Genomic DNA, 12,616 nt, shown 5'->3' with positions numbered 1-12,616 from the left:
AAAAGATTGTCTGAGAATGAGGAAGTAGCACTTGCCTATGTCATATTCAGCTGTGTTTCCACGGAATTAAAGCACTTATTGGGAATGCAGACGTTCCGCATCAGAGTACATTTATAGATTCAACTCCAGGAATAGTTCAGCGGTGGTCAGATTTATAATCTTTAACTCATTGACCACCACGCTGTTTTCTCATCTCTACTCAATGGCACCAGCATTATTGACCATTTTAGCGATGTTTGCGGACCCATAGTGTGTTCCAGGGTTCGAAATTAACGGGGGCTTGGGGCATTATGCCCTTGAAAATGGACAAAATGCCCTCGAAAATCAGTTAAGGGGGGCTCAAAATGCCCCCGACAGTTTACTAATTATATATATATATTTATCCGGTAATGGAGCATCTGTGTATCGTACGGTTCAGATGACGCGCAAATAAAAAAAATCATTTGGCGGAGCCGGGAGAGGTGAGCACTGGCTGGCTGGCTGCAGACAGCAGCAGCAGCACTGCAGCCAGGTGGTAGTCAGTTTGTGTAAAAATGGCAAGCACAATATAAATCAATCTTCATTACGACTTTAAAAACATAGCCATTAACATTACATAGGCCTACACACATCTTGCCATAGCGTTAGCAGTTTGTACAAAACAACGCACGTTTTAACTATGGTAGCACTAGCCCCAGCTAATACAGTCAACGAAATGTTACTAGCTAGCAGAGGAGGAAATGGGAGTCTGAGAGGCGGAGTGTTTAAAGACAATGATAGGCGTTTATTCAACATCCAAGAAGGCTAACATACAACTGTGTGTTTTACTAACTCCAACCGGGACTATTGCCGCTTTCGTGCTGCTTGTTGATGTTATGAACTCCTCCTAACGTTACCGGAGCTGAAGGTGCCACACGCTAAAATGTCCGTGGGGACCCGCGCCAACCCATAGATAGTTCCAACTCACCGAATGACGTAATCCACCACAGTTGCACTCAATATTTAAATAATGTTAGTCTAAATAAATGTAGACAGATACATAATAATTTCAAGCCGAAAACGAATCTTTCCATTAAGAACTGGCAATCAGGGAATTTAAACATGGTTGACATTGTTTTTTTGTGTTTATATTAAAGAAAGGAAAGTCTAGTGCTGGCTGAGCATATTGTTTGTTTGCACTAAGTTAATACTTTGACAAATGTAGTCTATATTTTTCAGTCAGTTCGGTCTTTGTGTGCCAAACATTATTTAAGGCTGTAAACACCGTAACACTTTTAATTAACACCTTTTAATTTTTTTTAGATTTGAGTGTTAAATTATTTTTTAATAAAAATTAACGTATATCGAACCGAACCGAAAACCGTGACCCCAAAACCGTGATACGAACCGAACCGTCCATTTTGTGAACCGTCCCACCCCTACCGTTTATCATAAAAATTCAGTGCCCCCGAAATAAAAAAAAAAGCCCCCGAAAATCAATTAAGGGGGGCAAAAAAAGCCCTTGAAAAAAAAAGTTAATTTCTAACCCTGGTGTGTTCTGTATTATAGCTATGGAGACAATTATAGTATGGCTCATTTGACAGGCATTGTTTATAGTCCAACATTGACGAACCAGTTCATTTCTACATACTGTAGTTTTATTACTATTACTATTACACGCTAAACATCGTCCCTTTCCAAAAGAATCCAGTCTTTTCTCATAGATCGCACGATATGACGTGTTATATGCATTATGCCCAAATTGTTCGGGTTGCTCGCCTGAAACTCCAAATACTTCCAAATCAAAGGTATATACCATGTACATATGTGTCTTCACAAAATCATCAAGGGGGGGGGGTCGTTTTAACTCGAAACTGCGATCGTTACCAAAAGCATGTTTTAGGTCCGGTAAAATAGACATAGAATAGACCGTACCTTAGCCAGAAGGTACTCCAAAAAGAATACAAAATACTGAGTGAACACCAGTATGGGTTTAGGAAAAATAGAAATACTACATGTGCAGTGATGGAGATGGTAGAAGAAATAACTAAAGCAGTTGAAAATGACAAGTGTTCTATTGGTATTTATATTGACCTACAGAAGGCTTTTGATACAATAGATCACAGCATATTAGTGAGAAAACTGGAGAAGTATGGGATACGAGGTATAGCTAACTCTTGGCTAAAGAGCTACTTGGAAAACAGACAGCAATGTGTGCAAATCAATGACACTGTGTCAGGATTTAGGAAGGTCACCTGTGGAGTACCTCAGGGATCTGTGATAGGTCCAAAACTATTTATACTTTATATTAATGATATGTGCAATGTTGCTGAACTGTTAAAGTTTGTTATTTTTGCAGATGATACAAATTTATATTGCTCAGGAAGTAATTTAAAGGAACTTTTGCCTGATATTGAAAGAGAGCTTGAAACTCTCAAAACTTGGTTTGATGTTAATAAATTGTCTCTCAATATTTGGAAATCGAAAAGAAATAGAGGGGGAGATAGAGTTAAAAATATGTGATGTAAAAATAGAAAGAGTTTTTGAGATAAAATTTCTAGGGGTAGTTATTGACCAGAAATTAACATGGAAACAACATGTTAACTATATTCAAGGAAAAATATCTAAGTCAGTAGCAATATTGTATAAATGTAAGGATATATTAAACTACAAAGCCTTGCACATAATTTACTGCTCACTTATACTTCCTTACATTTCTTACTGTGTGGAAGTATGGGGGTCGACATTTAAAAATACAGTAAATCCAATAGTCGTACTGCAAAAGCGGGCCATTCGGAACCTTTTCAAGGCTGGTTACTATGAACACACAAATCCACTGTTTATAAAGTCTCATATTATGAAATTTAATGATTTGGTTTACTATAAAAATATGCAAATAATGTACAGAGCTAAAGCAAAGTTACTCCCAGGTGGGGTGCAAAGGTTTTTTTCAACACATGAAAGAAAATATGATTTGAGAGATATTTGTAAATTTACTGTTCAGAAAGCTAAGAAAGGGATTAAAAGGAGGTGTATTTCTATTATTGGGGTTAACTTGTGGAACAATGCGGATATACAGTTAAGAATGAGTAATTCGATTTTGGTTTTTAAGAAAAAGGTTTGTAAAGCAATTTTTGAAAAATACAAGGGTGAATAACACTGTTTTGTTTGCTTTTTTTCTTTTTTCTTTTAGAATACTGTTTTGGAATCTACATTTTTGTATTTTTTTTTTTTTTTTTTTTTTTTAATGCTAAATTTTGAAAAACTACAAGGGTGAAAAACACTTTTGCTTGCTTTTTTCTTTTCTTTATAATACTGTTTTGGAGTTAAAAAAAAAAAAAATTGTAAGAATATAGGACAGGCACATATAAGCACTATGCTTCAGTCTGTACCTTTTTCAGTCACTGTAAATAATCAAATATTGATAAATGATGATGTATATTGTACTTTTTTTTGATGACTGAAAAAAAATAAACTACTACTACTACTACTATCCCATCGCGATTACTCGTGTATATGTGTATACTCGTGTATACGGGAAATAGGTTTGAGGCGATAAAATCTCAGAGCGATCGCTCTGTCCTGATTCCCTCTGAGGGAGAGGAGTTCTTGCAGACAAAAAAAAAGTGGCCCCACACTAAACTATCCTAGTTCAAAAAGTAGGTGATACTGCCACCTGGCAGGATTTGATCGTCATTGCAATTTTAACATAGGCAGTGGTGCAAAGGAGATACAGGGAGGTCCGTGCGAGTGGTTAGAATGGGGATTAGAGGAAAAAGATTTTAAAAAGGATCAAAACCCGAGTATAGTCAGGGTTGGCGCTCAACGGTTGGGGACGAAACCTGAGTAAAGTCGGGTTTGGCGCAGAAAGAGTTAAAGGAACACGCCAACATTTTGGGAAATTAGCCTTGCATCATCACCACCAACCCCTTTCCCGCAGCGCTGCGGTCAACACTCTGAGGAACCGGCATCAAACTCTGCGGGCGGTGAACCCTGAAGGGTGAATCCTCGCTTGAAGGTTACACTTGAGGAATTGTATCTTCCCACACCGTTATGGGCATTATTACAATGTGTGCACCAGACTTGTTTTTCTGAACTTAAAAGGAACACGACAACATTTTGGGAAATTAGCTTACCGTCTTCTCCAGAAAGTGAGAAACAAGAAGATAAGTTACCAGTTTCCTCTCTGTGCGTTCAGTAGAAAGCTATCTGGCTGCATGTTAGCCTAGCTTAGCACAATGAATGGAAGCGGACATGACCGGTTAGCCTAGGCATTGTCCAACTAACACCTCTCCCGAAGGCTAACCGGTTATGTCCGCTTCCATTCATTGTGCTAAGCTAGGCTAACATGCAGCCAGATAGCTTTCTACTGAACGAGAGAAAACTGGTATCTATCTTATTGTCTCTCTCTGGGGAAGACGATGAGCTAATTTCCCAAAATGTTGGCGTGTTCCTTTAACACAGAGCAGGTGGAGTGATGACGTGCGGGATTCTGTCACTGAACTCCGAAGACGATAGGGAAGGAAGCGTTTAAGCATTACATCACGCGATGGAGTGTGTTATACGAATTAGATCACGCCTAGGGGTGGTTGTTAGGCCCGACGCGCAGCCGAGGGTTGTTAGACCCCCCCTAGGTGTGATCTAATTCGTATAACGCACGACTTCAAGTGATGTAATGCGTTTATACAATGGCCAAATTCACCCAACCTTATTGCTATACAATAAACACACAGTAATTGAAGCATAATGGAGATTTATTCACACAACCATCCACAGAAAAAGTAGGTCCAAATTTTTTTTTAAATAATTGCCTCCGCGTCTAGAAGCAGAGGGAGGTGCAGTGCTACAAAGCATGCCATCTAACAACAAACTTCATATAAATCCCGCAATTTATTGTTGTTTTGACAATGGGTCATGACAAACCAATTACATAATCCAACATATGTCGTTACGAATACAGTATATCCATACTTCCACTGTGTCCGGGACATCCAGTGAAATCGCTTCGTGTGACTTCGTGTGTGTCCTTTTGAAGCAGAGGGAGGTGCAGAGGGGGGTGCTACAAAGCATGCCATCTAACAACAAACTTCATATAGACTGCCAGCCAGCTTTTGCGTGACGGAGAAATACAATTTCAATTGTGACGAGAGAATATCGTCTCCCGATTTTTTTATTTTGTTTCACAATGGGTCATGACGAACCAATTTCATAATCCAACATATGTGTAACGAACTAACATATTCCAGTTGACTGGATCTTTTTTGGAGGATTCGTTCAAAGGTTATTCATACTTCCATTTGTCTATCTATGGCGGACTCATTCAGAAAAAGTTATTCGGTTGTGGGAGGGATCTGGGGTCACGTGGAGTGTGTTATATGAAATAACAACGGCTAACTTGACTTTCAGCCAATCGGAATCAAGATATTTGCATCCCATTATATAATTCTTAATTTATACTAACAAGAGGATGTCACGTCGCTCTCTCTAACACATGGATATTAATGAAATATCTCTCTTGATTTGCATTTCAGAAATTCTGGGAGCTTGCCAAGCAAGTGAGTGAATTCATGACCTGGAAGAAAGTAGAGTGTCCGTTCGAGAAGGACCGCAAGATCCTGCAGTACCTGCTCACTGCACCAGTGTTTAGTGAGGATGGTATGTAGCTTAAAATGTCCGCCCCCTTTGAGATAAACTCTCAGATTAAATAGAACTCTCTTTGTTTCTGAGGCAGGTTTGTAAAGGCGAGGCTTTATGTGGTCTATTGAGATGTTCTGCGAGTCTCGGCCCCACCCACCACACGTATACATTAGGAATCCACCGAGACTGGTATCGAATATCTGTCCAATACCAGGCTGAAATAGGACACCTACAGACGACTCCAATAAGTGTCACTTGATGACATCATAGATTAGTGTCTTGACACTGATTTCCAGAGTAGAGAGATCCTTGTCTTATGTTAATAGATGTTGACATAACTGTCCCAACCATTGAGATAGTACAATGTAAATTCAGTTTAGGGTGGATTTCTCTTTAAGCAGTTAAGAAAACCAAAAGTCTTGTTTGGGGGCCAATCAGAAACACATTATGGTAACTGAGAGCTCTTTGTGGTGATGATCCACAGTTGTGTAACTTGTTTATTTGCAGTCTTTTAAATTCAAATGGATACAGCTTCCATAGTATGATATTCCGGTGGAGGCCTGTGTGGGCCTGTCATAGTAGTGTTTTGTCTCGGAAGGACGATGTTTCAAACTATAAGGTTTGATTAATGGGGGTTCGGTCAATCTAAAAAGAGTAATTGTAAAACCCAGGTCATAACTACGGTTTCCCTCTGAGCAGAGAAATACATTTATAAAAAACTTGGGAAACGACTGAAGCTTTGGATTCAAGCCCTAATGGAACCCCCCCCCCCCCCCCCCCCTCCCTGTGTTTATGTGAATGTAATATGTGGACAGGGATGTGTAGTGTACAGCTCATTATTTGTTATGCTGTTTCTGTGCACTATATGTGAGGGTCTGACACCTGTGCATTCACTGCATTTGACGAACAAAGCGTTTCTCATTCTGAAATGTCTCTATTGTTGCCCCTCCCCCCACAGCGCTGTGTCTGGCGTCCTACGAGAGTGAGGGTCCGGAGAACAACATGGAGAAGGACAGATGGAAGTCTCTTAGGTGTGTACCAGCCGGAGTCATTCATCACGCCTGTCACAGTGCATCCCTCACCACACGAGACACGGGTCGCCCCCGCCCGCCCATCAATAGAGCTAAAGACACAGAGGTCTATAAGCCTCACATTTGTCTTGTTCATACAACCCCGTCTCTAAACACACGTGACATTAGTCCTGTTAACACAGTGATGCGAGTCCACCAGGGCTGGGCGATTAATCCAGTTTCAATTGGGATGTTGGCTTCCCACGATCATGAAAACAAGATAATCGAGATGAAGCGATTATTTAGCAGTTGAGTGCACTACGACATTAGTCGTGATATTTATTTTAAATTTTTTTAATATATTTTGTTTTATTTATTTGTATATTTTTCCACTTATTTATTTTTATATATTTATTTTATATTTCAAGTTCAAAGTCGTCATGTTAAAAAGAAACAGTGTTAAAGTTATTATGATCAATGAGTAATCCTGTTTTAATAATCATAATAATTTTTTTTAATCATTTTAATAATTTAATAATCACCGCTGAGGGAAGGATATTTACTGTAGCTGGCGCTGGGCTTGCGTTGCTCACTTCAGGTTAGGTGACCAAAAACAAAAGGCCAGGGCCTGTTTCTCAGCAGAGGAGTTGTCTGGGGCACATCATTTTTCTCTTGGATATTGTCAGGAGGTAAGGCCATTAAAAGACTTAAGAAAGGCCCTAGTTGGTTGGACTTGTAATTAAAGGTGCTATAGATAACCTGTTTATGTAGACTAATAATTAAAAAACATCCACAGAGAAAAGTGAAGAATAAAAGGATTCGAAGTATTGCTTTTCCCCCAAAGAAGATGTTGATTTATGAATTTATCATTGAAAAAACTTTTGGCAGGTCCAAAATGAACGTTGTTGTTTACATGTTGTGTGCATGTAACCCCTCCCTACTGCCCACTTCCCCATGTGGACGGACGCTGCTAGTTGACATGCTGCTGCTCTAGTGGGACATTATCATAAACATGTTCTTTACATGTGAAAATGAGACATCATTTACAAAATACTAACTAAAACCCACGGTGGCACCAAGTTGAGGCACATACTCATGTACAGTCATGTCGAGTGTACATATGGAAATAAGCAAAAAAGAAGCATATAAAATCATAACAAAGAGACAACAAGACGAGGCAAAGAGCAAGGATAAAAATCAATTAACACTTTGATCGCCATGGTTCAATTCATAATTTACCATCCCTAGCCAGCTCTATTTGTCTATGGAGAAGTTCCCCTTCTTTGCAGGGCTATAACTTTTTTAATTCTATTGCTAAATTGACATTATTATGGCCCATTCAATGTCCTATATCCATTGTTCAGGGTGTAGCAACGTTATACTTTTTCATTCTCAAGCTTTAAGGACTGTTTGAGTTCATTCCATGAGCTAGAGGGCCATCATATTGAAATGCAGATTTACCCTGTCCAGAGCAAACTCAAGGTACCCTAAGGACCAGCCAGTCACTAGAACAGGTTCCATATGTTCCAAAGTTCCATTCCAATAATGATGTAGTATAAGGAGGTAGTTTACCAATAAAATGTACAAATACCAGTGTTTGTTGTGCCTCTCCGTCAGATCTATATTATTCTTTTATTATTATTATTATTATTATTATTATTATTATTATTATTATTATTATTATTATTATTATTTATTATTATTATTATTATTATTATTATTATTATTATTATTATTATTATTATTATTATTATTATTATTATTATTATTATTATTATTATATAAGAATATAATCGCACTAGACGGACTGGAACTTGTCTACTTTGCTTAGGCACAATTCCATCTTCTCTGTAGCCTGCTTCACAAAGACATTGATTACTTGGCGAATGTTCTTATGGGGACAGGAACCACATGATTGAGATTTAAGATTAAGACACTTTTTTTTCTAGGTGGTCTCTAATGAATTAATCTTCTTCTGATCTTCTTCTAATGCAGTAGATGTTTCTTTCTCTCCCCCTATAGATCATCTCTGCTAAGCAGAGTCTAAAGGTGTGACTCAGCAGGATGAAGCTGGATCACCTCTTGACCAGCGAGCTGTGCCCAGTCATCGTCTTCGCTGTCGTCCAAATAAAGTATCCCCATTTTGGTCGGGAAACGACAATCTGTACTTTTGGCTTAAGAGGACCTTTTTGTGTTCCTCCAGCACTGGATTTCTGAAGAGGCCGTTCCCAAGCTTCTCCTCTCACTCTTTGTGCCGTTTCTTTTCAGGATGGCTGTTTTTCTTTTCATCTCTTTGTATGAATTTGTAGTCTTTTTGGGAAGAGAGACACTATGACCATCACAATAATAGCCATGGGAGGTGCTTTTTTCTCTTCCAAAGCATCTGCTGATATACCTTTTGTGAAAATGACAGCCTGCTTGGGGTAATGCGGTTCCCCCAACCATTTTCAACGTGTATTTTCCACTGAAGCTAGGAGTTAGCTGCTGGTTGGCTAACTCACTCCTAACGGGTAAAACAAAACAAAAGGACTTCTCAAAAAGCCAGCATTCTCTGTACTGGGAATTCCTCTTAAGTGTCGAACCTTAACCCGCACCACTGTTGTTTGAATGGTAAGCTAAGCCTTCTTTTGTAGCGTTTGTTTCATGTCTCCTTTTCTACATGTATGATACCTGAGGGATGATTTTCTGTTGCTGTATGTGACCTGCTGGCAGCCATTTTGCTCTTATGTCATGCTCGGGTTGGGATTCCTCTCCTCTCATGGGTGTGATGTAAGTGCAAAATGGCGGCCGCGTGAATATGGTCAATCGTTTTTCTTTAATTAAAGACGTTTTATTCTGTTGACGTGTAAATGCACTGGGTGCATAATGAAGATGATGTCATTTTCTGTTTGTGTCGTGCAGAACCTTTTGATACTCTAAACCAGGAATCAAAACTTCCTCTGCCCTTCGTCAATGTGACACTCAACCGTGAGGAAAGAATGGACGCGTGGTGATAGTGTGTTGCCATGTTCCTAATTATCAGTGTTAAAATAGTCCTCTGCCACCCATAACGGCCCAAGAGCTTTGAAGCACTCAGAAAAGGCATGCTGTGGGTGAGTTGCATTGGGTTAGCCATAGATGCTGTCCACTTAACCCCCCCACCCCCACCCCCTTTGCTCCATGCCTGCTAGAATAAAAAAATCCAGTGTGGATTTACTGCCACCTGGTGGTTGAGTCCACAAAAAGGAATGAACTCATTTGAGTGAGTTGTGTTTTGGACAATGTGAACATTGAGGATGTGTCCCCCAGCTCCACCCTCCTCAGCCTATTGCGGAATGTTCTATTTTTTTCCATCATATTATGATATAAATTCTTTTTTCTCCATGTTTGTTTTATTTATTAATCTACCTGTAGTTGTATCATTTCATGATGTCAATATTTACAATTATATTTAATTTTTGTACTAGGTACATAACATAATTAAGTAGTCATCAGATATCAACCTAAAATTTCTTTTGATACATTTGTATGAAACACTTAATTGTCAAGGTAGCAGCGGTTACTATGAAGTTAAATCTTTTGACTGATGTCCAGTTTGCCTTGACCTTCCCTTCCCCCACCCCAGAGTGCTATGTGGTTTACTGTGTAAAAATGTTTTTATTTTTTCATCTTCTTCCTGTGTTCATTTATTTGTATTTTGACCATTACGATTGAATAGTAAAAGACATTTATAAATGCATTAGATGAGTTTGAAAGAGAAAATAAATAAACCGACGCTTAAATTGATGATCGACTTGTGCTTGTTTTTTTGGTTTTGGTGTCTGGTTTGGTTGCACTGGATGTGGGCAGTTAGGCTGAATGTCAGTTTGGAACACAACCCAAGGAAAGGAAGAACATGTATATTACTGTAATGTATGCCATAAGAATGCATTATATTACTGTAATGCAGTGTTTCTCAAAGTGGGGGGCGTGCCCCCCAGGGGGGGCGCAGAGGCATGACAGGGGGGGCCTTGAGATTTATTAAAAAAAAAATAAAAAATTGGATTACAGAAAATGATCACTAAAGTGCTATCTGTTGCAGCTGCACAGTTCTCCATGAAAATACCATTTCTCAAAATCTGAAAATCATTATTTAATAAAACAGAAAAGGATCACCAAGTTACTCTGGATAAAAAAAACCTTTACAGACAACATTGAGACAAAGCTTCCTGACACATCTCCATCCAAACTCTTGGAAGAACTCTTTGAAATCTCATCTGATACCACCTAGAGAGCTAGTTTCAGTGTGGTGCTGAGTACCAAGTATCTCATCTCATGGCCCACAAAGTATCTCATGATGCAGCAGTTAAGGTGTTGATACCATTCAGCACCACATACAGTATCTGTGTGAAGCTGGCTTTTCATCCATGACAGCTCTGAAAACAAAATATAGGGCCAATTTGAAAGGTCACGATATAAATTTCAATAAATTTAAACATGGCCCATTTCATGACTATTTTGTTGGGGCGGGGGGGGGGGGGGGGGGGGGCCAAAATATTTTGGTCTGCCAAAGGGGGGCCTGACAGAAAAAGTTTGAGAAGCACTGCTGCTAATGTATGTCATAAGAATGCATTGTATTACTGTAATGTATGCCATAAGATTGCATTATATTACTGTAATGTATGCCATAAGAATGCATTATATTACTGTAATGTATAAGAATGCATTATATTACTGTAATGTATGCCATAAGAATGCATTATATTACTGTAATGTATACCATAAGCTGCTGAATCCATGCAAGCATGATATACTGTAGGTAACTAGAGCATTTTACTAGTGGGCTGCATTTTACTAGTGGGCTGCTTGTAGTTCATGTCATTCATCCCCAGACATCATCTGGGGAATAGCTCCTGTGCGTCGCGTTAAACCACTGAGCATGATGCTGGCTTCACTTGAGTGAATTAGCTACAACCACTAGTCGTTAGTTCCATCCATCCAATGGTAAACTGATAAACTTTCCAAAAAATGCTTTTCTTTCAATACAGTGTTTGTGTAAAAGGGTTGAAAATTTCATGTTAAAATTAGGTACCTCAATACACTCTTTATCTAAGCTAATGGCTACAACCAGGATTAGACAACTGCTGGTTTTAGACGGGGATTAAGCCTAGTCCTGGACTAAATAAAATTCTGAATGGCGATTCTCCATTCAAGGGCCTTTTAGTCTAGGACTAGTCTAATTTGTGTCTATGAAACAGCCCCCTAGATGTAGGCTGTGGATGTGAAATTAGATTGAATTAACTAATTGACTAATTATTAACTAATTAATCCTGCGGCCGCACTTTATTTAAAAACAGCCAATAAAATCCCCATCAATGGAAAATTAACCCGCCCTTACCCATGCTGATTGGTCCTTGTGTGAGTGTATACTTGGTTTCATTGGTAACATTAGACATGGTAACATTATACATGGTAACATACAGGGTAACATTAGACATGGTAACATTAGACATGGTAACATTAGACATGGTAACGTACATGGTAACATACAGGGTAACATTAGACATGGTAACATACAGGGTAACATTATACATGGTACATTATACATGGTAACATTTATGTTGGGGCTAATGGACTGTAAAGCTGACAGGACCGTTCTTATTGGTTTGAGATGATTTTTGTTGTACCATACGTTGCTGTGGGGTGCCCCATTTATTTTGATTCTCCTTTTGGTTAATACAACACTTTGAATTTAACACTGTTCCAGTACTCTCATTCTTTATAGCTGAACAGGTTTGTTTATTATTTCAAGCTTGTGCATGGAATGGTTAATGTGAATTATGATTTCACTAATTGGCTCACCTTTTCAACTAACTCACCTGGTGCAATGTGTAGTTAAAATGAAAACTTGGCCCACGATGGAATGAGTTTGAGACCTGCGTGTAAAGCAAGGGGAAACCTGTCTTCCTTTTTCTTTCAGTGGGTATTGATGCCAGCATACAGGTGTAAAGCAAGGGGAAACCAGCATACAGGTGTAAAGCAAGGGGAAACCT

At 38.9% G+C, this 12,616-nt stretch overlaps 1 protein-coding gene across 1 annotated transcript in view; it reads left to right on the top strand.

Moving 5' to 3' along the window:
• Positions 1-10,321, top strand: part of rasgef1ba (RasGEF domain family, member 1Ba) — a 41,309-nt gene extending 30,988 nt beyond the window's left edge. The window contains exons 12-14 of the mRNA XM_084329812.1: positions 5,490-5,613; positions 6,554-6,626; positions 8,628-10,321. Coding sequence (XP_084185938.1) covers positions 5,490-5,613; positions 6,554-6,626; positions 8,628-8,652 — 222 coding nt within the window. The 3' untranslated portion in view covers positions 8,653-10,321. The remainder of the gene's footprint in view (positions 1-5,489; positions 5,614-6,553; positions 6,627-8,627) is intronic.
• The last annotated feature ends 2,295 nt before the right edge of the window (positions 10,322-12,616 follow it).

The sequence above is a fragment of the Notolepis coatsorum genome, assembly GCF_963971535.1.
Source record: "Notolepis coatsorum genome assembly, chromosome: 1".
NCBI lineage: Eukaryota > Metazoa > Chordata > Actinopteri > Aulopiformes > Paralepididae > Notolepis > Notolepis coatsorum.
Note: the sequence above shows the minus strand (reverse complement) of the source record. Positions and strands in the feature narration are given on the sequence as shown.